At 42.3% G+C, this 24,560-nt stretch overlaps 2 protein-coding genes across 4 annotated transcripts; both read left to right on the top strand.

The window, feature by feature from the left end:
• Window positions 1-1,662: 1,662 nt before the first annotated feature.
• On the top strand, window positions 1,663-16,648 carry LOC103706926 (RNA-binding (RRM/RBD/RNP motifs) family protein). Of its 2 annotated transcripts, XM_008791202.6 has the most exons (4): window positions 1,688-2,231; window positions 2,529-2,630; window positions 2,890-3,162; window positions 3,372-3,748. In XM_008791202.6, exons 1-4 carry the CDS (start codon window positions 1,815-1,817, stop codon window positions 3,423-3,425), a joined length of 846 nt encoding a protein of 281 aa, XP_008789424.2. In that variant the 5' UTR covers window positions 1,688-1,814; the 3' UTR covers window positions 3,426-3,748. The 2 variants fall into 2 exon arrangements, with proteins under 2 accessions (XP_089782071.1, XP_008789424.2); XM_089925945.1 differs by lacking the exons at window positions 2,890-3,162; window positions 3,372-3,748 and adding an exon at window positions 16,283-16,648 and having other exon boundaries at window positions 1,663-2,231.
• A 2,546-nt stretch (window positions 16,649-19,194) lies between these two features.
• On the top strand, window positions 19,195-24,344 carry LOC120104380 (LOW protein: ammonium transporter 1-like protein). Of its 2 annotated transcripts, XM_039115308.3 has the most exons (9): window positions 19,195-19,453; window positions 19,553-19,612; window positions 19,728-19,775; window positions 19,963-20,095; window positions 20,182-20,258; window positions 23,436-23,531; window positions 23,615-23,685; window positions 23,957-24,047; window positions 24,134-24,344. In XM_039115308.3, exons 1-9 carry the CDS (start codon window positions 19,223-19,225, stop codon window positions 24,254-24,256), a joined length of 930 nt encoding a protein of 309 aa, XP_038971236.3. In that variant the 5' UTR covers window positions 19,195-19,222; the 3' UTR covers window positions 24,257-24,344. The 2 variants fall into 2 exon arrangements, with proteins under 2 accessions (XP_038971236.3, XP_088562213.2); XM_088706087.2 differs by lacking the exon at window positions 23,957-24,047.
• Window positions 24,345-24,560: the final 216 nt, after the last annotated feature.

The raw sequence follows: 24,560 nt of genomic DNA, 5'->3' as shown, positions 1-24,560 counted from the left end.
TAACCTGTTTGCCCAACCTGATCCGACCTGTTTAACCTGTTTGCCCAACTCGATCCGTTTAACTTGTTTAGACCTGTTTAACATGCCCAATCCAACCGTTTAACCTGCCCAACCCGACCTGTTTAGACCTGTTTAACCTGTTTCCAAAAAATTACCGCACCGGCATCACCCCGCTCGAAGTAGCCCACGACCCTATTTCTCGAAGATGGCATGAGCCACCTCAAAAGAGCCATTCCTTACGAGTCCTAACGGTCACGGAGAGGCATCTCCAGCAGAAGTCTCACAGCGTCCTCCAAGTGCCGATCATCAACCGACCCGCTAATCATCTCGAGAAGGCAAAAGATGGGTTTTCGGCAAGCTTTCGAGAAGGTAGGAAACATAATACTCTCTAAGGAGTTTAGAGGCTACCCGGAGGAGGAAGGAATAAAGTGGTTGATTGGATCTAAAATAGGTCAGAAGCCATTTCTTTTTTCTTTTTTTCTTTATTTCTTTCTTGTTTAGTGAACGGTGAGAGGCCATGCACTCCTGCTCACTGATCCTGGTTTCAGGTTACGCGGAGGCCGAGGTTAATTGTTTCGTGCCTGGATTTTTTAATCTCTTCGTTACGCTCAAGTTTCAGCCTCAGATTTTATATATCAACCGGTAAATCGACATCATGTTTGATATTCCGATTGGACGTGCAACTTTGCATGTTAGCTTCAGTAATTGGGACGGTAACGCTTTTTTTTTTTTATTTAGTACAAAATTATAAAACACTTTTTCTTCTTTTACTGATAAAAAGGGCGTATGCGCAATGATGTATACAGGTAATACTAGCACTCGTGCATGGATCATGCATTCAAAGTTCAGAAAATAGAAATTGCAACTATCATTCACTGACATAGAAAGGGTTTCTTTTTTTTAGGTGAAACGGACGTATCATATATAACATATATGGATACAACTCAGAAATCAAAAAACAGTACATCATGGAGAGCAATAGGTATCTCCGCCTCTTCCACCCATAGGTGATCTCCTGAATGGTTGGCGACAAAGGAAACCACTCAATGCGCAGCCCCATTTGCCTTCCTAAATACATGCTTCATCTGGATAACCATTCAATCACACAATATGACCCTATCTCTCAGTAGTAGGTGGTGATCACTGGCCCCATCTGATGCATGCAAAACCCAACCAATGACCGTCGTCGTGTCATCCTTCAGAAAAATATCTCTGGCCTGCAACGCACGTCGCACATAACTCAGCTCGGACCAGGTTGCTCTCAGCTCCACCCCAGGCACGAAGGTGTCAAACAGCTGGTAACCCCCAGTAGCAATCATTCTGAAGTCCAGGCTCCTGATAATAAAGCCTGCACCACCTCTCTGGCCACCCTGCAAGACGCAACCATCAAAATTGACATAGAAAGGGTTCCCTGCAACAAAAAAATCTATGGTAGGGATCGAAATCATGACAAAAAAATATATTAAATCAAAATTTCGACAATAAAAATTTCCAGTAGCTAGCATCCACTAATATAGGAAGAGTTTTTAGATGACCGTATATTCTTGCTTGCTTTGCCCCAGAAATAATCCACAAGAGAAACGGCAGCATACACGCCGAATATCTTAGGTGGAAAAGATACCTTATCTTCCCTTTTTCCGTCATCCCTCGCCATTGGAGTAGAGGCTCTCCACGTCATCCTAAATATCCCCCCCCTTCTCGCCCACGCTATCCATCCACCACCTTCCTTCCTTTCCCTTCATACCTCATCAGCTAAGAGACCTGCTGCTGCTGCCACCACCATCATCACCTCAGTCTACCCATATCCAATCAAAATGGCAGCCACTGCTGCCGTCGGCTCTTATTTCTCCACCGCCGCCACCCCACAGCTCAGCTCGAAGCTCGTCTCCTCCGATGCCGTCCTCCGACTCACCTGCGCTCGCCCATCGCGCATGCCGACCATCACGATTCTCGCAGAGCATTTCTCGACACCCGTGGCGACGTCCCAGAAGTGGCGGCTCCTGAGGATCTCGGCCGCAGTGGCCCAGGAGGAGGCCACTGCTGAGGTCCAGGAGGAGGAGGCGGAGGAGGAGAAAGAGACGATGGAGGAGGGTGGGAAAGAAGAGGAGGTCGTAGTTGCCACTCCCGCCCCACAAAACACCAAGCTCTACTTTGGCAACCTGCCTTATAATTGCGACAGTGCCCAATTGGCTGGGATCATCCAACAGTATGCAAACCCGGAGATGGTTGAGGTTGGCCCTGCTTTTTTGCTGAGAGAGTTCAGTAATTGCTCCAAATAGTCGATTGCATAGTTAATGAAATCTATGAACATAAAACTTAGTTTTGGATAACAAGTAGACTGCATCTTTATGTGAAGCGTCGACCTTGATTATTCTTGTTTAAATGAGCTGACTAAATTGGAGATTTATTAGTTTGCACTGGGTGAGATTTATTAGTTTGATTAAATTGAGATTTATTAGCCTGTTTAACTAATATTTATCGATAAGCCTAAATATCTCTAGCACTAACTGATCTAAGCATGTTTTCAGGTACTTTATGACAGGGATACTGGAAGGAGTCGAGGATTTGCATTTGTAACTATGAGCTCTGTTGAAGATTGTGAAGCAGTCATCCAGAATCTTGATGGAAGTGTAAGGACTCTCTCTCTCTCACTCACTCACTCTCACACACACACATACATATGAGAAAACAATTACAAATTGATTTCATTAGTTGATGAATGTAATGACGGATGCATCATATATGTAATATATCATGCATGCTTGCATTTGCATTGCTTACTGCATGAAAAATTAGATGCAGTCTCAGATGTATTTTGGTGTTGCAATGAATGATATGCACTTGGCTCTTCTAATCCGTCCTGTCTTGCAAAATAAATTCCTATTTCAGCAATATTCTGGGCGAACCTTAAGGGTAAACATTTCAGACAAACCCAAGCCCAAAGAGCCCTTGTACCCTGAAACCGACTACAAGCTCTTCGTGGGTAATCTATCTTGGTCGGTTACATCTGAAAGCTTGACCCAAGTGTTTCAGGACTATGGTAATGTGGTCGGAGCTCGAGTTCTTTATGATGGAGACTCCGGCCGATCCCGTGGTTATGGCTTTGTATGCTACTCGACCAAGGAAGAGATGGATGCTGCTCTCCAATACCTCAATGGAGCAGTAAGTGTTTTATTCTTCTTCTTAATGCACAATTCTTCTTAATGGAGCTTGAGTACACAGTATGCAGCAAAGATAGATAGATATATTCACACATCACTGGGTTCTTTATTCTAGTGAACATCTGAAAGAAGATTATTTTGGTACGTGCTTTAATGCTTGGCGGATCTAATGCAACTTAAGTTGATGGTGAATTGTTCACCAATTTGCAGGAGCTAGAAGGCCGAGCTATGCGAGTTAGCTTGGCTCTAGGAAAGAAGTCATAAATGAAATCTTGGATTGAAGATATTTGAAGCAAGCTTCCAACAATAACGTATATGGGAGGTCGGATTTGCTCCAAAGCATTGAAAGGGAGATCCTTTACTTTTTCAATATTACATTTGTCATCCATTTCGCAAATCCCACTAGATTGCAGGGATGGCGGCAGCTATATTGTGCTGAAATTTGGTTGTATCAAATGAGAACTACCTCCGGTTATCTTTAGATAGTCTGGGATTAGTATGGTATGCTGCGGCACTTGGAAACACTTTTTTTTAAACACCATCGTGTTTACTTTCCTGCAGTACAGGAAAGAAATGATTGAAAGAAATACTGTCGCAATATAAGAGATGATCATGGATTGATAGAATTGGGGAAAAAAAAGAGAAAATGCAGTGAAAGGAAAAAGGAGCGATGGAAGACAATTCTCCTCCTGTATTGTTTTCTTTAACAAATTTTTAGCAGTTTATGATTACCCTTTAAGTCGTGAGGTGAGCGGAAATAAAAACGATTCTTTAGCCCTACCGTTTGCTATTAGGCTGGTCTCGGGCCCTGAAATATAGGCCCGATATCGATCTGGGCCCAGTTCATGCTCAGGTCTAAGTCCGATATAAGGTTTCTCATTTTTTGCTCTCAAAATTTACCTTTTTTTCAGAAGGTGAAACTAATAATGTCTTGATCTTCTTTTTTTTCCCTTTTCTTAACAAAAAATGGAATTTAGTTGATATTGAGCTAATCATGTTATCGATTAACTATTCCTTTGCAGTCAAATATAAGAGCGTTTGGTATTGTTTCTGTTCTATTTTTCTTTTCGAAAATCCAAGAAGAAAAATAAGCGTGGCCGAGCAATATATATGATCAAACACATCTAATTTTTAAAATATTCATAAATTTTTCTCTTTTTTTTGGTGATGTGGTGGCTCAAAGGATAAAGCCTGAAAAAAAGGGGTAGTAGCTCGTTAATCCAAGAAATCCTCTCATGACAGACACATTTTGGGATAGTGGCCAATCAATCATGGCTTCAATCTTTCTTTGATCAACTTTGACTCCGTCTTCTGAAATGATATGTCCCAGATATTCTAACTCTTGTTGTACAAATGCACACTTTGAAGCTTTGATGTAGAATTGATATTCTTCAAGAATATGCAGCACCAAATCTAGATGTTCCACATGCTCCTCCATTGTTTTAGAATAAATCAAAATGTCATCAAAGAAGACAATAACAAATCTTCTTAAGTAGGGCCGGGAGATATCATTCATAGCGGCTTGGAAGGTGGATAGAGCATTGCACAATTCGATTTTTGATAGTTGCTTCATTTAGTGCCCTGTAGTCTGTGCAAAACCTCCATGTGCCATCTTTTTTCCTAACTAAGAGCACCGGTGACGAGAAAGGACTAGAACTCCTTCTTATTAATCCTTGCTTCATCATTTCATCCACTTGTTTCTCAATTTTTCCCTTTTGGAAGTGAGCATATCTATATGGGGGTACATTAATGGCTTTGGTTTCATCTTTGAGACGGATGGGATGATCTTACATTCTTTGTGGGGGTAGTGACTTAGATACTTTGAGTACCTTCTTATGTTTTTCCAACAATTGCCTAACCTGTTTAGGCAATCCTTCAAATTCTTCTTTGGTAATGCCTTCTTCGGTTTGGCCTTGGGTGGCCAATAATATAGCAACACATGTGGCGCCACCCTTACAAAGTTTTTCAATTGTGTAGGCCTCACAACGCTTCACTTCTTGACCCCCAATTGCTGTCCATTTTTTCTTTTGACCGCCGACCTTGAATTCCATTGTCATGGACCCAAAATTGGCGATCACCCTTCCAACATTTTGGAGCCAAGCATTTCCAAGAACTACATCTAGTCCTACTAATTGAAAACCATGAAGATCGGCCTTGATACGTACCCCTTGGACGTTCATCTTCGCATCATAGATGACTTTATTACAATTGAGCCTCTCTCCACTTGCCACTTTGGCTTGAAATAGCTGAATTGAGGTTAGATGAAGACCAAATTTGGCACAATGTTGGCGTTGATGAAATTGTGGGACGACCCACTGTCCACAAGCAATGAAGCCTCACTCCTTCCAATCCACGTTAGAAGCCTCATGGTGCAAGATTTTGGGATTCCGGTTAGTGCATGAAGGGAAAGCTCGGCATCATCATTATCAGCCCTGGAAGTGTCCTCCTTTGTTGGTGCTTGTACTTCTTCATTGATACTTGCATTGGTGGCTTCATCATCTTCAATTTCTGCATCAAGAACATCAATAAGGAAAGCTTGGCCCGCTTTGCATTTGTGCTTATGGTTCCACCTTTCTTCACATTTGAAGCATAACCCTTTCTTGATAAAGTCTCGCACCTCTTCACGGGACAACTTCTTGACTTGTGGTTGTAGATTTTTGGAGTTGTTGCTGGTTGCCTCCTTGTCCTTCCAACTGATTTTGGGTTGAATGACTTTGGCCTCCCGGTTGATAGTATCCTTGATCAATCTCCTCCCCGAATGTCATATCGTCCAGTACGGAATTTCCGACGGCGTATGCTATAACAGGGACCGCCCTTGCTGGCCGGATGGTGGAAGCAAACTTCCCTCCTCCAAATCCTCATTGATTTTTTTTTCTATTAAAAAGAGCTGGTACGCACTCTTTCGTTATCGCTTGTGAATATTATATTGGTACAAAAAGTTCTTAATATTAGTTAAGTCTATGTTTCAGTTGGTTGAATCATAATAATACCTATGGCCTTTTCCAACTCGACCAAGTCACCATGAGTATAACTCCGATTATATTTAGATCCAAGATGCACTCTTGCAAATAAATGAGACTTGAATATATGTTGGTTGTGCTCGAAAAACTATGAATCGATTGGCATATGATTTATTGCACTATATATGGATGTGATCTTATGGGGAGTTTTTAAAGCTTGAACTGTCAGACCCTCACCTGGACTACTAGGCATTCGTGCCACATGTTTGGTAGCAATATTTATCTCATGTACAAAATGCTTGTCCAGCCACCACTGAAGCTTTGTGTATGTATTATTAATTTTTGTATTTTCTTTTACAACAGAGATAGATGAGACAGTTTTTGGGAGGACACTCATACCAGCTTTTCTTTTTATTATTATTTGTTTGTTTTTAAATGCTTTTTAGAGCCACTAAACTATGGCCACTGCATAGCAGCATGAGAAGAGAAACGAATGTAGATCTTCTATTAACGTATCCGTAAGTGTAGATAGCAAGATTATGCTGCCATCATTCTGCAGTACTGTTTGGTAATGGTGATATGGATCTACTCGTTCTTTGAAGGCATCTGATAATTTTAAATGGAGCATTACGGGATTTTATAGGGTCTGTGTCTAGCTTGAAAAACGCTGTTGTTTTCCGAAACGCTGGCAAGATCTGCGAAACTTCCATCCATATAGGCGGCCCCCACCTCCGCCGCGCTCTTTTTATTCCTTTTTTCGCTACAACACGGCACTCCCCACTGCCTGACTTCTCAAAGCGGCACCATGCGTTGGACGGTTAATTGACTCAATTCATCGAACGTGACATGCTCAGGCGGCTCGGGCCCTCATATTGTTTTAGCTCGGGCCCATTAAAATGACCTCACCCTTAGCTAACGATTTTCTTACACGAAGTGCGTTTCATCCATCGCACAAAGAATACCATAATAATCTCCAATAAGATACTAGAATATAATTCGCAGAATCTCATAAATTATCTTGCTTCTAACTCTTCATGATCTATACGGATATGTTAAATATTTTATTTTAAAATTTTAGTTATTTTAGCAATTATTATTATTCATTTATAAATTATATATTATTATTATATTTACATTAAATTTATTAGCAGGTTGAAAGTTTCTGATATTTGTAGGACCAATCTTCTCGTGTGTACATTGTCGAAGACCATTTTGGATTGGGTGGATGGCTCTTAATCCTAAAGTCAAGACTTTCTAGAACCGTAAACATTTTAGTTTAAGAAATTTTTGATCTCATCCATACAATGCGAAGCTGGGAGTACTAATCGCACAAATAAATGCGCCCATCAAAATTTATATAAGAGAGAGAAAAAAACAGAACCATCTCACTTTCATCCTTCTTTAGCTTAATTGGTTAGTTGCTTGGGATTGGCCGTGGCACCTACGACAACCTCGTTCAAAGAGGTTCCGCAGGAACAACTCATGCGGCTTCATCCCGATATATGCCCCCAGTTCGCTATCGGTTCCCACGCAAATCTCCAAGTCTTCCCTCTTTCTTGTAGCTTTGATTCGCCTGTTGGTGCCGCTTTGCCGGCCGTGCTGCTTTCCTCCTTTCCCTCAGGAGCCCATCAGACGGCAAACGAGACCGTCCAAGGAAGGCCGTGGGAGCAAAATTTCCAAAATTTGTCGAAGACTATTTTGGATTGGGAGCATCACAAGACTGGCCAAATTGACAGAGCAGCCGAAGAATAGTGAGAAGAATTGTCGCTGTGGCACCACAGCTGTGGCATCATTGTTTGTGGATGGCTCACAATTAATCGCACGAATATATGCGCCAATCAAAATTTATATAAGAGAGAGAGAGAGAGAGAAAAAAACATAACAATCTCACTTTCATCCTTCTTTAGCTTAATTACTTGGTTGCTTGGGATTGGCCGTGGCACCTACGACAACCTCGTTCAAAGAGGTTCCGCAGGAACAACTCATGCGGCTTCATCCCGATATATGCCCCCAGTTCGCTATCGGGTCCCACGCAAATCTCCAAGTCTTCCCTCTTTCTTGTAGCTTTGATTCACCTGTTGGTGCCGCTTTGCCGGCCGTGCTGCTTTCCTCCTTTCCCCCAGGAGCCTATCAGACGGCAAACGACACCGTCCAAGGAAGGTCGTGGGAGTAAAATTTCCTCCCATCCAGCGTTTCTCCGCCCTACCAACCAACCCCTATAAATTAATCTCCTCCCCGCCAGCGCTTCTCTGTCCTTCCCTATCTATACCTTCTCCGTGCACCGGCGAACACATCTCCTCATGTCTGAGATGGGAAGCTGCCGGGGCGCGGAATCGCGACTCTCCTGCACGAGCCCACATAGAAATGGAGATGGTAGGGAGGCCAGCAACCACTCAGCTCTACGCACTTTGGTCCAAGGCATGCCCATGTTCGCTCTAGGCGTGGTGCTGACACTCTTCTCGTCCCACGTCGCCATGAGAGATGGGCAAGCTTTGACGAAGCCCAGCGTCGCCAACTTCACCTCGATGGACATGTTTGCCTTCTCTTTGCTCGGCCTCTTCTCCTTTTCTCTAGCATCCATCACGTTCCATCCTAAACTTCCCTCCATCGCCTCGTTCTTTGAAGACATCACTGTTATCTTCGTGGCGTCAACTTTCGGGTCACTGATTTGCATCGTTGCTCCCGTCCGGCGTCCTTGGATTGTCTACTCGGTGTGCGCGGTTCCTTTACTGCCTCTCGATCGAGGTCCATGCATGTTGCTGCTCTGTTGTTTCAATTGGATCCTCCGCAGAACCCAGCATCAATTTTCGCTCATGCGCACACCATTGTGACAGCCTGTCTGCTGCTGGTGGTATGGTAATATGTAAATCGAGAAAAACAAAATAAATTATATGTAAACTATCTTTTTTGTAACACTATTTTTTTTTTTTTGCTATCGAAATTCTTATTCTCTCTTCCTCTTTTTCAACTCTCATCAAAAAGGTATCTTTAACTCAAGCATTAGAGAATCGGAGCCAATCCAGCGAATTCCATAGAGACCCGAATCGGAGCCAATCCAGCGAATTCCATAGAGTCCTTCCTCTGTAGTCCTGCAAGTCCATATAGTCCTTCCCCTGTGGTCCTGCAAGTTCATATAGTCCATAGAAAGGGTTCGGTAGCAATAAAATCTCGATTTTATTTTGCAAGGTAGCGGGGGAGTGCCGCCTTGTACTCCAGATCGGACTGAAGTGCGCCCAAATATTGACTCGATAAATCATGCTTTCATCAAGAAATCTCATCCAGATTTCTACCAAAAAGTTCCGACTTTTATTTCTGGTGACTACTGGATTTGCTATTATATGTTTAATTCTGCCTTCTTTTTATTCCCAGTCAAATCCAGCTCTCCGTCGCACCAGACCCAGGGGATTTCGTGCCTCTTGATTTCTCCGGAGCTCCTAATACAACGATTTCCGAGGTTTCCCGATTGGGTATCACTCTTTCCTCTCGTTTTTAAGTTCTTCTGCGTGGATTTGATGGTTTCTCTTGCCAATTGGGCTTGGGGACATTTGATCAGTAAGTTTTTGTTTTTCTTGCTGGGAAAAATTGGATTTTGAGGATTCTTTTCCGAAAACCCTGGAGTTATCTTAGGCTTCCGGTTACCGTTTTTCCCCCCTTGATAATTTTTCCTCATTTTGTTGGATTTTTCCCTATGGAAAATCGAGTACGGATTCAAAAGATTTCGTAATGATTATAGCTCCAAAACCTCATCTTTCAGAATGGGGGGATCAGAGGAGTTGCGCTGATGCTTCCATCACTTTCCATTAACGGATGACAAAACCCTCGAAGGCATTGAAGTGTGGGGCGTAGCGGGAACTAGTTAGAAGGAGAATCATGCTTTGCTATCTTTGCCGACATGATGGAATGCAACGACTTTAGGTCATGTGCAGAGCCTACAAATAGAAGGACCTAATCATTACGGCCCAAATGGACTTTAAGGATGTGCGCAGGATTCAGAATCCTCATAAGAAATGAACCCTCTATAGGAAGAGGACGAAAAGAAGGGAATCGAAAATTAATAACATGGTGATGCTATGTCGGAAAAAGAGGATCCAGGTTGCTTGACCCTTGTTTGCGGGTGGTTCTATATACACCCCCCCCCTATTGCTAAGGACACCCCCCAAAAACCAAAAAAAAATACCCAAACTAACCTTTAGTGTAATTACCATATTGCCCTTGAAATTTTTTTAGTACACCCCCCTTCCTCCTCCTCCGTTTCGTTTTGAAAAAAAAAAAAAAAAAACACCCCTCAAACCCCCCCTTAAACCCCTCGATCCATTTACATCGTTTAGGCGATCTTTGAAGGAGATTTAAGCCCCATTCGAAGCATGGACAAGCAACTAGTGATTTGGGACGAAGAATCGGCCGCAAAGGTACGTGTTCCACCTTGTTTCGAAATTTTTTTTTTTCACGGTTCGTGCTCCGTTCGGCACTGGATCGCCGAACAAAAGGCTTCTGTTCGGCTGAACAGTGCCGAACAGAAGCCTTCTGTTCGGCAACCCTCAACCGAACAGAAGCCTTCTGTTCGGCTGCACAGTGCCGAACAGAAGGCTTCTGTCCGGCACTGTGGAGCCGAACAGAAGGCTGTTCGGCTCTGTGCAGCCGAACAGAAGCCTTCTGTTCGGCACTGTGCAGCCGAACAGAAGGCTTCTGGTGCCAAATCGCGTGCCGTGCTGAATTTTGTGCCGAACAGATCCTCTGATTCATTAATTCTTGGTGATAAATTATTTTATATGTAGGGCTATGCTACAACCGAATCGAGTATAATTGGATCAGAATTTGTACTGGATTACACAAGCGAATTTACAACTTACGAGGTGCCTGCTATAATGTTGTCCTATACCATCTCTCGTTGCAACAATGTCTGACCTTCCTACCTCTCCGTTCTGTGCCAGTACCTCTTCTATCCCGCAAAGATATCGCTATCGGATTCGTAAATGGAAATCATTTTGTTGAGGTACTATGTTCACAACACTTGCGAATATTTAATTTTGCTTATTTAATTTTGCTTATTTATAATTTTGTAGCTATTAATATTTTCTTATTTCTAATTTTGAAGGTGTTCTTGTTGCCGGGACATCCCGTTCCGCCAGTAGCAACCAACTGGCGAAAATATCATCTTCCTTGTGCTACCGGATGGGAAAATTCATATGAAGCCCGGATTCAACAGTTCAAAGAGAGCATCTTACCTAATGTTATAATTAGCGAGACAGTAGAGTTAGATTGATTGTTTATATATGTACAATTTTTGAAAGTTGTAAATTTTTTTGGGCTCTTAGAGTCATGTACTGTGAAACTCCATCATCAATATAAATCAAAAAATATCTGTTTTCGCATTGTTAGATTGATTGTTATGTGCACTGTTATATTTGTGTAAAATAGAACGGGCCAGGCTTTACAAAAATTACACGTAAATGTACCAAAAATATATATTTTTCATTAATATCAAAATAAAGGCTCCATCATCAATCCCTATGACGCCGTCGTCGACGCGTGTACTGCTGTACGTCCGAATGAGAGGGTGCTGGATCCGAATGAGAGGGTGCTGTACTCGGGCCAGGCTCATCACCCAGAAGTAACTGATGCATCTGACAAATAGCATGAAATAGGTGCCCGGCACCTAGTGACGTAGCCTCTGAGGGACCCATCCGTACAATGTCGGTACTGATACCGAGTGCATCTGCAATACGCCGCCGGTGCATGTCAGCATCATCATGACCTCCTCTATCTCCAGAATGAGTACTCGAGCGCAGATGAGGAGGCTGAACTGCAACGTGCGTGATACGGAGATACCACTCCATGTATCCCGGTACGCTGTCTGATGGCCGAGTAACTGGGTGGCTCCTGCTCGCCTGGCTCAGCACGTGGTCCTCCCACCGCTCCCAAAGCTGATCCATATAGGAGTAATGTATCCGGTACGAGCCTGCTGTGGAACCTCTGTTGGCTCGCGTAGGGGCTAGTGGCGCTCGAGGGATGGTCTGAATACGACCAAACTGTCTAAGAACCCTTTCTGGATGATAGGGTTCTACGATATCAAGGCACTTGATGGAGCCACTAAAAAATGCGATATCAACATATGGGCGATCTCCCCGAAGCCGATGATGGGGATCCCAAATAACCTGCAAAACAAAAGGTCCATTTCAGTTTTATACTATATCGCATATTAAAAGTACTGACAAACACAAGCAAATGGTAATATGATACGTACCTCATCGATACTCAAAAAGTCCAATGACTCACGTAGAACCACTAAATGGTCCATCGTGGTACGGGATGGAGTACCGGGCATCCAGCGGTGCACGCGGGGACTGGCATCAGTATACTCAAGCGACGGGTGAGGACTGAGTGCTAGAAAATGCTCATAAATCCATGCCTGCAGAAGCGTCATATAACCACTGATCTGTCTCACTGATGACCTCGACGCAATCCCCAACTGCCGATACAAATATGCTAAGGCAGCTGTACCCCAGGCATATGTGCTCACCCTATCCAGATCCCGCAGTAAACACAGATACGCTATAGGCACCCTGGTCCCACTCTTATCAGCAAAGAGTGTGCAGCCTAACAAAAATAACAAATAGGCTCGTGCTGCACACTCTATCCTCTGCTGGCCGTCTCTATCAGATACAGAGTGAAACTGAGTCCTCAGCCACTCCATCCTCACAGACTGACCGCGCGATGACAGTACCTCCTGACGCGCGTCTCCAGCTGACACCCCCAACAACTCCACAAGTAGCTCCTCAGCATCCCGATCACTCATCCTCTCAGGAGAAACTGCTACTGAGGCACCTGCGACAGGAATCCCTAAAATGGCGGATACATCATCCAACGTGATAGTGATCTCGCCAAATGGTATATGGAAGGTGTTCGTCTCGGGCTGCCATCTCTCTACGAAGCCCGAAATCAGAATCTTATCGGTGAATCGATAAGAGCACTGTACTAACTCTATGAGGCCCGACTGCCTCAATAGTGCTTTGAACCTGGTATTTGGTTGGTTTGAAGACCACCACTTCCATTCACCAACCTTGGCAGTATGGTTCATGCACTTTAGTGGAGCCCGTTCCTGTAATATAAATGTATAATTACTACTACTTTATAAAACATCAATAAACAAAATATAATGCTATGACAAATAAACAATACCTGTTGCCTCCAGATGGAAGCTGCTATATGCGTCCTGAAACTGATCAGGACGGACTCATCCTCTGGACCTCCTGGACATGGTCCAACGGACTCATCGTCTTCGCCCCTAGCGGGCATATCATCATGCTCTGACTCAGGAGAGGGCGATGGCATATGAGCAGGCTCGGGAGAAGCAATCCTAGCACGACGTCTCCTAGCTGACGCCGTAGATCTAACTCTGAAGGGACCGAGATCCATGTCTGAAAATATAGAAATTCAATGTTAGGCTATATCAAAGAAAATAATTCAATTGCATACATAAATGAGAGGATCTGTTTGGCACAAAATTCAGCACGGCACGCGATTTGGCACCAGAAGCCTTCTGTTCGGCTGCACAGTGCCGAACAGAAGGCTTCTTCTGTTCGGCTGCACAGAGCCGGACAGAAGCCTTCTGTTCGGCTGCACAGTGCCGGACAGAAGCCTTCTGTTCGGCACTGTGCAGCCGAACAGAAGGCTTCTGTTCGGTTGAGGGTTGCCGAACAGAAGGCTTCTGTTCGGCACTGTTCAGCCGAACAGAAGCCTTTTGTTCGGCGATCCAGTGCCGAACGGAGCACGAACCGTGAAAAAAAAAATGCCGGCGGGGGGGGGGAGCTACCTCGAGGTGGTCGTGGAGGCGCCGGCGAGGTGCTCGTTGCTCGGGAGATGGCCGGGGAGGTGGTTCCGGGAGAAGCCGGCGAGGTGGTCGGAGATCGGGAGAATGCCGATGACGAGAGGGAGAAGGGGGAACGGGGGGGTTTTGGGCGTTGCCGAGGTGCTTTGGGCGGAACAGTTCAAAGGGAGACGGAGGGGGTTTGGCCGCCGGCGAGGTGCTTGAGGCGAGGTTTTTTGGGCGGAAGGGAGAAGCCGGCGGGTGTTTTGGAGGGGAAGAGCGGGGTGGGGGGGGGGGTTTGGGGGGTGTAGAGAGCAATTTAGGTGAGGGGGTGGGGAGGGTGGGGGGTAATTTAGGAATTTTTAATTTTTTAGGGGTGTCCTTGGCAAATGGGGGGTGTAGAGAGTATTTAATTTTTTTTTAATTTTTGGGGGGTGTCCTGAGCAATAAGGGGGGTGTATATAGAACCACCCCTTGTTTGCTGATGCTAGCTCGGAAAGCTTTTGGGAGCATCCCTTCGATTTTAGTAAACCGAGTCGGATGTGCTCCGTATCCAATTTAGCTGCTCTTGTCATGCTTCCAATCCAAAAACAGAGGTCGAGGATATTGCAATCAATCGTCGTACATACGGAAGGATTGGTCCTACAAATGTGAAGAACTTTCAACCTGCTAATAAATTTAATATAAATATGATAATATATAATTCATACATAGATAATAATAATGATTAAAATAACTAAATTTTTTTAAATAAAATATTTAATATATTCATATAGATCACGAAGAGAAAGAAGCAAGATAAATCATGAGATTTGCAACTCTAAAATGAACTTCGAGTACCTAGCATATATGCAGTTACTCCTCAAATAAATTTATTTTTAAAAATGCTATATTTTTTATAGAAAAATGCTTTTTTTTCGGCGGAATTCTGCAGCTGACTATGGTGGAAGGACATGACTCACATCGACCTGCAGAGCACTCGAACCACATTTGTTCTCGTCACCTCTAAGCCGAAGTTTAAGAAATTGAGCAAACACAATGGTCTTTACTCATTCCTGTGAAGGGTGGGTGGACCGATTGCACTCGAGTGGGATGGATGCATCAGCTCACTGCTCACCAATAGAGTCATAAAAAAGAAGTTGGCAAAGATGAGGCACGGACACATAACTTTCTCAAAAGAACCCTTCCGACTGCTGAGTAGTAAAGGAGGCGACCCGGTTCGCAGTTCTGTTCACCTTCCGATAGACATGAGCGGCCTGGAAAGAGCCACAATCTCTCACTAACTTGCAGATGTCACAAAGCAACGGCTGTACGTCCCCATACCTGTGCTCATCTTGAATCCATTCGATCATGGTGGTAGAATCCTCTTTAAGGTAGATGCTATCTGCACCTAGAACACGTCTCGCATAAGTGATGCTCTCCTAGGCAGCTCTCAGCGCTACCTCTATGACAGTCGCATCGAAAGTGCGTCGCTCTCTTGCTGCGACCAATTTGGAATCATAACCTCTGATCACAAAACCTATACCTCCTTTACCTCCACCATCGGACACACTACCGTCGAAATTTACCTTGAGATGCTAGAGGGTGCGGGCTCCCAAGAGACATAGGCAAATCTGGACACTGTAAAAGTAAATTGGAAGCCCCATATGTCCCTAGCTATCCCAGACGAAGTCACCGTGGTAGTCTTGGTAATCTCCGCAACATGAAGAAGAGCTCTGTCCACCACAATCCTTGGGTTTACCCTTCTATTTTTAAAGATGCGGGCATTGCTGTCAAGTCAAATGTGATAGGCCAAGAGGGGATTAGTGATACCCCACTCTGTTGTGCTCAGTCTCCGCAGGAAATCCTTCTTTTTTTTTTGTACAAGAGGGAATCCTTCAAATGGCCTACAAAGTCCTCTACTGAAGCCATAGATCGTGACAAGGAGAACAGAGCCCTCCTCCAGATCTCTATCGCATGTGGGCAACAAAGTAGAACATGGTTGATGGATTCCTCTGTGTCAGGGCATCCCGCACACGCAGTACTAGTCCTAACACCTTTTCTGGCCAGCATACTCCTGGTCGGCAAATAGCTCCATGCCACCTTCTAGATGAACAGGGCCACTTGTAGATGGACGTGCATCCTCCAAATCCAGCCCAAAGACTAAAGTAAGAGATACCATGCATTATGAGAAAACAATTACAAATTGCTTTCATTAGTTGATGAATGTAATGATGGATGCATCATGTATGTAATATATCATGCATGCTTGCATTTGATTGTTTACCACATGAAAAATTAGATGCAGTCTCAGATGTATTTTGGTGTTGCAATCAATGATATGCACTTGGCTCTTCTAATCCTTCCTATTTCAGCAATATTCTGGGCGAACATTGAGGGTAAACTTTTCAGATAAACCCAAGCCCAAAGAGCCCTTGTACCCTGAAACCGACTACAAGCTCTTGGTGGGTAATCTATCCTGGTCGGTTACATCTGAAAGCTTGACCCAAGTGTTTCAGGAATATGGTAATGTGGTCGGAGCTCGAGTTCTTTATGATGGAGACTCCGGCCGATCTCGTGGTTATGGCTTCGTATGCTACTCGACCAAGGAAGAGATGGTTGCTGCTCTCCAATACCTCAACGGAGCAGTAAGTGTTTCATTCTTCTTAATGTATAATTCTATGTTGATAATTTGCTATAAAGCTATATATCCTTTTAGAGCTTGAGTACACAGTATGCAGCACAGATAGATGTATTCACACATCATTGGGTTCTTTATTCTAGTTAAGATCCGAAAGAAGATTATTTTGGTATGTGCTTTAATGCTTGGCGGATCTAATGCAACTTAAGTTGATGGTGAATTGTCCACTAATTTGCAGGAGCTAGAAGGCCGAGCTATGCGAGTTAGCTTGGCTCTAGGAAAGAAATCATAAATGAAATCTTGGATTGAAGATATTTGAAGCAAGCTTCCAACAATAACGTATATGGAAAGTCGGAATTGCTCCAAAGCATTGAAAGGGAGATCCTTTACTTTTTCAATATTACATTTGTCATCCATTTCGCAAATCCCACTAGATTGCAGGGACGGCGGCAGCTATATTGTGCTGAAATTTGGTTGGATCAAATGTGAACTACCCCCTGTTATCTCTAGATAGTCTGGAATTAGTGTGGTTCCGTTCAAACATGCCACGACACTTGGAAACACTTTTCTTTTTAATACCATCGTGTTTACTTTCCTGCAGTACAGTGAAGAAATGATTGAAAAAATTACTGTCGCAATATTAGAGATGATCATGGATTGATGGAATTTGGAAAGAAAAGGGAAAGAAAATGCAGTGGAAGGAAAAAGGAGCCATGGAAGACAATTCCCCCCCCCTCTACTTTTTTCTTCAACAAATTTTTAGCAGTTTATGATTACCATTTAAGTCGTGAGGTGGGCGGAAATAAAAATGCTTGTTTAGCCCTACCGTTTGCTATCAGGCTGGTCTCGGGCCCTGCAATATAGGCCTGAGATCGAGCCAGGCCTAGGTATGTTTCCAACTTTATAGTTCGGCCAGACCCAGTTCATGCTTAGGTGTAAGTCCCATATAAGGATTCTCATTTTTTGTTCTTAAAATTTACCTTTTTTCTAGAAGGTGAAACTAATAATGTCTTGATCTTCTCTTTTCCCTTTTTTAATATGATTAAGCCAAATTGAGAGGAAAAAGAATTTTATTTTTTTTAAAAAAATATAAATTATAATTCAAGAGTGCAGAAATTCTGCACTTCAATTTTTTTTTGGTGAAGCAGTTTTTTAATATTAGTCGATAACATCAACTGATGAAGAGCATAGACTGCATCTACCACTACAAATTTTGTGGTTTTTGAACTCGATCATCTCCCATGAGGAATAGTTGACTTGAAGGGCGCATGTCATGACTCATAATAAGTTAGATTTCCATTTTGTTGGGTGAATAGTATTAATCTTTTTTTTCAGACCTCTATTATATATTACGTGTCTGCTCCTTGCAGCTCAATATGGAAAAAGAAAACCTAAGACCAAATAACTGGGGTGAAAGGTAAGGGGGCTGGCAACTTTAGAATTTAGTTGATATTTAGCTAATTATGTTATCGATTGACTATTCCTTTGCACTCAAATATTAGAGCCGTTTGGTATCGCTTTTGTTCTATTTTTGTTTCGAAAAGCATGGGCTGAGCAATATATATGATCAAACACATCTAATTTTTTAAAATATGTATAAATTTCTTTTTTTTTTTTTGTGGTGACAGGGCACTCTAAATACATTGAAAAATGGTGGCTCAAACCCTCTTCCAACCAAATCTTTTCTAGGTCAAGCTTGATCCCCTGCCATGCCGCATGGAGCTCGACCTCAAATTTATTGCAAATGACCTGCAACATTTCTATGAAAAACAAAAGTAGCGATGATGCTAAGCAGACCCTAAAGTTTCAGATATTTTTGTTTTGATTGGGAGAAGAGAGATAAGATGAAGATGTGCCACAGGAGTTGTTGGACAAGCAATTAAGTCATTATTTTTCAAAAAAAAGAAAGAAGAAGAAAACAGAACTACAGAAGATGGTGACGTATCATTTGCCTTCTATACAAGTAGAAAAGAAATAGGCCTCATGTGATATGGAAATGCTATGCTTCATCATTTAGTGGCATAGTATTTCTCCTCGTGTGCTGCTTCAACTGTGCTTGCGCCATAAATAATACTAGCTTCCACTTCTCATGGTGAGGTATGAAAGTTTGCAGCTTCTTAATTTTGAGGTGACTGGCATCCTACGAAGTCAATCCAATGATATTGTTGGCTTAGCTCGTTCTCTTAATATAAAACTAAAGCGAGAGATACATGGAATCACCATACCAAAGCAGTAAGCATCATTACTTTTTATCACACCAAAAATTCATATATAGATATTTAGGTATACCATGTCAAACATAAAAATGGTTAAGAACGCAAAAAAACTGTGTCAAATTTGAAATCTAAAAAAGGCTGAGAATGTTTTGATTAATGAAAATTTGAGGATTAACACAAATGTTTTACTTGTACAAATTGAAGAATATTGTTATCATGATGGCTCGAGAATGATGATGAGCGAACCAAATATGCAGTGGATTGGGCCCGATTCCCGCCCAATAGAGCGGTTTGCATTGGAATGTGGGCTAATGAGGCCCATAATTGGGCCAACCACGCATCCAGGACGACGCGTGTCTCTCCATCACATAAAATTTCTTTTTTTTTTTAAAAAAAAGAAAAAGGTAATATGAGGGGAGCGAGGCACATCTCCTCATGGCCATCGCATAAAATTTCGAATGGCATCTCTCCTCTCCTCCCCGTCTCTCCCCGCTCTCTCCCCCTCCCTTGCCCCCGTCTTTTACGGAATTCCCCGTAACGTTCCTTCCCTTCTCCCCTCCGAATCCCTCTGCACGAAGTCCTCGAGAATTCGAGCCCTCGTCGTCTCCTTCGCGCTCTCGGAGTCCGATTCCCCCAAATCCCTCGACGACGACGCTGCCGCCCTTCTCCCTCTCCTTCAAGACCTCGCGGTAAGCGCCATTCTCCCACCCCCCTCTCCCTCTCGTGGATTCCTTCTAGCCTTGGGTTAGGGTTAGAGCTTACGTCTCTGCGTGGGCCGCTGCGTCCAGGATTGCCTAAAGCTACCCCCGGATTACCTTGCAAGGCTCCCGGGGGATCTCCGGCTCGATGTAAGTGCCTTTCCCGCGATCTGGTTTTCGATTTGAGCTCCATTGGTTGGTTCGATTGTTGGTTTCTGATTTAGGGGTTTTTTCCTTCCTGCGCTCTTCTCGAGTGCTGGTGAAGCTAAATGATGCGGCATTTGATCTTTCGAACGGGCCCGTGCTGGATGAGGTCAGTAATTCTCCTCTTTAATTTTATGGTAAGAGGGTTTTAAGTTTTGTTCTATCTGGAATGTCGGAGGTTCTTGATGAGATAGTGTTTAAGACGATAATAAGGCCCGAATAAGCTGTTGTACTTGAGCAACACGAGAATGATTTGGGGATATCATAGATATTACGGTACTAGATCTCTGTTTCAGTGCGGTCAGGAGGTGGGGGAAATGCTCTTAAATCTTTCTCGAGCATGGGAACAGGCTGATACTTCTACTTCAAATAGCATCGCAAGACAGCTCCCGTCTTTAGAGAGTTCTTTGACTGACAATGTCAAACCAGGCAAGGATGAAATAGCTATTAAACCTTGATCAATAACTGCAATATGAACTCACTCTATTTTCCATCTCCTCCTTTTCATGGTGTAGCACTTGGCAAACGTTTGGTATCTGCTGGAAGAAGATTTGAGGCTATGGGAATGTACGGTCAAGGAGAGCCACAAAGGGTAATATTCAGACTTGGATCTTATAGTGCATTTACTTTTTGAACCCAGTCATATACTAATGATGATTTAGGAACTTTTTTCGCCCCTCTTTGTCATTTAGACAATTATTTGATATCACAGGGGAACTGCACTTAAGAAGTTGTAAGCAAAACCAAATCATATTGAGTAGATTTGCGTGGTAGTATTCGAATTATTGCAACAACCCTCATATTTGTGTAGACCTACAGCTGTTACACTACTTTAATAATCATTAAAATTTCTCCATTTGAAATTTTGAATTTTTATGCCCCATTAAGATATTCAGCTATTCTGTATTTTCTAAATTCCTTAAAATATCTGCATGGTTGATGCTTATTAGAAGTAGACCTATAAGGTTCGATAAAATTTGCAAGTCAAGTGAGACACTTCATTGTTCCTCCAGCCTGTCTCAGATGATGATGAGGCATATCATAGAATCAGTAATATATTTAGGGCAAATGCAAACAAGTCTTTTGTCAATATTCTGTAGCAGCGCTAAGCGACCTAGGTTGCTCTTTTATATAGATAATCCTTAATTAGCAGTTTAGCACAGATACTCAAATCATACTGCTAATTTCAGAGACTGACAACAAAAAATATTCTGTTGTTCTGGCTGTTGATGATTGGATGATTTTATCTTCTTCATTGTCTAGAATGGCAACTTTTGCTTCATTCTGCCGGTTGGAGGGTGACTTGGGATGCCTGTGAATCCTTTATTCTTTAGTTGCATCAGGTTAAAGATCGTACTTGCGAATGCTAGCAAATCTTGTCTTAACAGGACATTATGTATGTTATTGTTCTATGTTGCACTGATGATTGGATGACAAATTGTATCATGATTTTGCTTCTGCCATGGAATTTGTCAGAGCAAGCAAGCCATAGTCGGACCCAAGTCCTAAATCTAGGGATCAAAGTCTGATCCATTGGCAAGTATTCCAGGTTCACATTTACCCTAGTTTATCTGTATTGTCCACATCATTATCTTCTAGCTTGATGTCATCATCATTAACATCTTGAAGTAGACAGTAATCAGTCAGTAACATTGAAAGAAACTCGGCTCACCACCTAATGGCAGGTAATATGCTACTCCTTTTGACATGGAGCACATATCATCGAGGTCATTTTTGTCATGCAATGTCGCTAGCCTCCCTTTGTATCCGAAATCTTAGCATCTTTCTTTTTTTTGGAGAAAGCCCAGCTGAAAATTGGGGCGAGGTTGGGATCAAACCAAGGTCTCTTGTATCAGCACAAAAGACTACCAACTCAGCCAGTTGGGGTCTCCAAATCTTAACACTTTTAACTTCAATTCTTTAAAATTTTGATTTATTATTTTCTACTCATGAATCTACATTGTTGATGCCTGCTTTGTGTCAAGCTCCATTTAGCATAAGGTGGATCACTTACCACACCATCTCAAGGTTTTTGTTGGCTACGTTCTAAATCCAGCCAATCATTTACTCTTCCTTGTCATTGTATGTTATCTGAATGAAGGAAACCGCAGCAATCCTTTATTATCTTATTTCATATGATCCACTTAAAATGATCATGTCATACTGGGTTTATGATATCTACTGTTATTTGAGTACTTCAATTTTTCAGAATTTTGGAGTTCTGATACTCTTGGAAACTTGGACTGAACATGCTGCAGCATGACACTGTTAGACTCAATTGGGGTGCCTTGCTTACTTCATAGATGTCAGTACCTAGCATGTCTTCTTGAATTGTTAAGCCATTGAATACACAATAGCAATTGATGGCATTTGAATTCTAAACTATCTTATTGCTAGTTAATACTAGCTTAAAGAATCAAGAATCCTCTAGTAAATTCACTGATTTCTTCATTTCTTAAATGCTATTGTGGCAAGAATGAAAGTTTACTTAAACAGAAAGTGTCCATGGCATGCCAACATACTATAGTTTCCAGCAAATCTTGAAATGTTTATTTTTTTAATTATGATATATTGCACTATATGGATGTGTCCCTTTGCTGGGTTTTAAAAGTTTGAACGGTCAGACTCTTGCAGGCACGTGGACACTGGGCATTGGTGCCATGTGTTTAGGTAACAGTCTTTATCTTATATACAAAATGCTTGTCCAGCCAATGTTGAAACTCACTGTATATCAGATGAATTTTTTTTTTTTTTTGCACTTTCTCTTACAGGTAGATGAGACCGTTTTTGGGAGTGCAGTGATAACAGTTTTTTTTTTTTTTTTCAAATGCCTTTTAGAACCACTAAAGTATAGCCGCTGCTTAGCAGCATAAGAAGACAAACAAAAGTAGACCTTTTATTTACGTATCTATTAGTGCTATTTTGCTTCCATCATTACTGCAGTATTGTTTGGTGATAGTGATATGGATCCATTAGTTCTTTGAAGACATCATAATTTTAAATGGAGCCTTACAGATAAGGTTTGTCTAACCCCTAGACAAGGATGGCATGCATAAAACATATTGATGTATTTCTGAATAATAACTGACGTGGCTTTGAAACTGCTTTGTGGCCTTGGAAAATTATTTGCAGAGTATGATGGTTAGGAGTCAGGACTTGCTTAAAGAGTTGCACATCTGGTGAAGCTAATGACTATATGCTTGAAATTTTTCCTGTTTTAAAGTTTTTGGCTTTCCCCTGTGCAGAAGGCTCAGAAATAACTTGGTGGCTGATAGGTTTGTGGGGAAGACTAGGAGAGGAGAATCATGGGTGTGGCGGTTTCAGTAGTTGATGGCTATAAGCGCCAACCATGGGGTTAACTTGGCAAGTAGATTTTGGGTGAAATCGCCAGGTGAGAGTTGAGGAGTTGGGTGGTTATCTTCCAGCTCAGATACCTAGCAAAAAGGTTCAGAGAGCAGACCACGGAAATGCCTAAAAGTATACTCAAAAGCCCTACTTGAGTCACTATCTATACATGGTGAATTCAAAGAAGAGATAGTCGTTTGAACAAAACTGTTTAATCATCATTTATGCAAACTATTTGTGGCAGTTTGAACGGTGCTACAGCTAACGGTTCCATTCTTTATAGTGATGACATAGGTTATAGTTTCTCTGACTATCATGCATTTGAGTCATGACCTGTATGTTCAGATTAATTACCTAGTAGAAATTATATTGATTAACCTTAATCCTCAGTGCCATCATGAGTATTACATATCAATTCTTGCAGATTGCCAAAGCTATGATCAAAACTGGGAAGCTGCTGTCTAGAGGTTCTGCTATAGAAACTGATGAGAGGCCTAAGAAGGAAAGCAGGATGCTGAAGGTAACAGATTCTATTGCATACTTCAACTATATTATATGTTTTAATATTAAAACTGAGATCGAAGTTCCATCGTTATTTTGCAGTTTGGAGAATTACAAGTTGAGTTGACTCCAGGGAAAGCTTACATTGGTGCTGCTATTGGTTTTGTTTTTGGGTAAGTCCAGCTCTTCAGCATTTCAACTAGTATAGTGTATTTCTTAGTTTGGTAACTGTGGGATCGAGAACCACGAACATCACTTATGGGTGACAAGAGAAAGTGTTCAAGGCCATTTCCTGGGTGGTGGTGGTTCTCCACGGACAGGCATCTGATCTTGATCAGGCAGCTATGAGTGAGATTCCTGATTGTTTTACAGTGTGAAAATTTGAGTTGATCATCATCAATTTATCTGAAGAATGTGTTAATTATCTGTGGACTTTGAAATTAGATTACTCTCTTGGGAACTAAGTCAGGGCATCCAAAGCATTCCAGAAAGTTCATTGCAGTATGCAAATGATAATGCACTGCTCCTAGCAAAGGTGTCCACAAAATTACGCAGTTTTTTTTTCCCCACAGGAGAATTATAACTGCTGTTTAATTACTTTGGTGCATGTTTTGAATGCAGTCGCTAAGAGGAGCTCTTCTTGTACTCGGTTTCTCATCTGCAGTCTTATCTGTGGTTGCTTCGATGGCACTTGTGTTGTTAGGAAGACAACTGAGTTCCCAAAGCAAGACAAAGAAACCGTAAATAATCAGGTTTACAAATGTCAGCTTGCTATTTTAAAGCTACGGATGTATTTTGTTGAAGTGTAATTGAAATATTTCAAATTCCTCCATGCATATGTTAAAATTTGCGTGCTTATTGGCCAAAATGAGGGGTATGCAAACTGATACAATAAGATGGGGGGAATATGAATTGGCGGTCATCAAAGCAGGGCAGCAACATCCTGTCCTGCTGCAAGGGTCGCGCCTAAACCACAACCGCAGTTGAAAGCAACACGTCGGTCTTCAAAATGAATCAAAATAATCAGAATCCTAATAAGATTCATTGG

This window comes from Phoenix dactylifera, chromosome 10 (assembly GCF_051530095.1).
Source record: "Phoenix dactylifera cultivar Ajwa chromosome 10, Ajwa_hap1_PhDact_Kaust_v1.1, whole genome shotgun sequence".
Taxonomy (NCBI): Eukaryota; Viridiplantae; Streptophyta; class Magnoliopsida; order Arecales; family Arecaceae; genus Phoenix; species Phoenix dactylifera.
The sequence above is the reverse complement of the archived record's forward strand: the minus strand, read 5'-3'. Positions and strand labels throughout refer to the sequence as shown.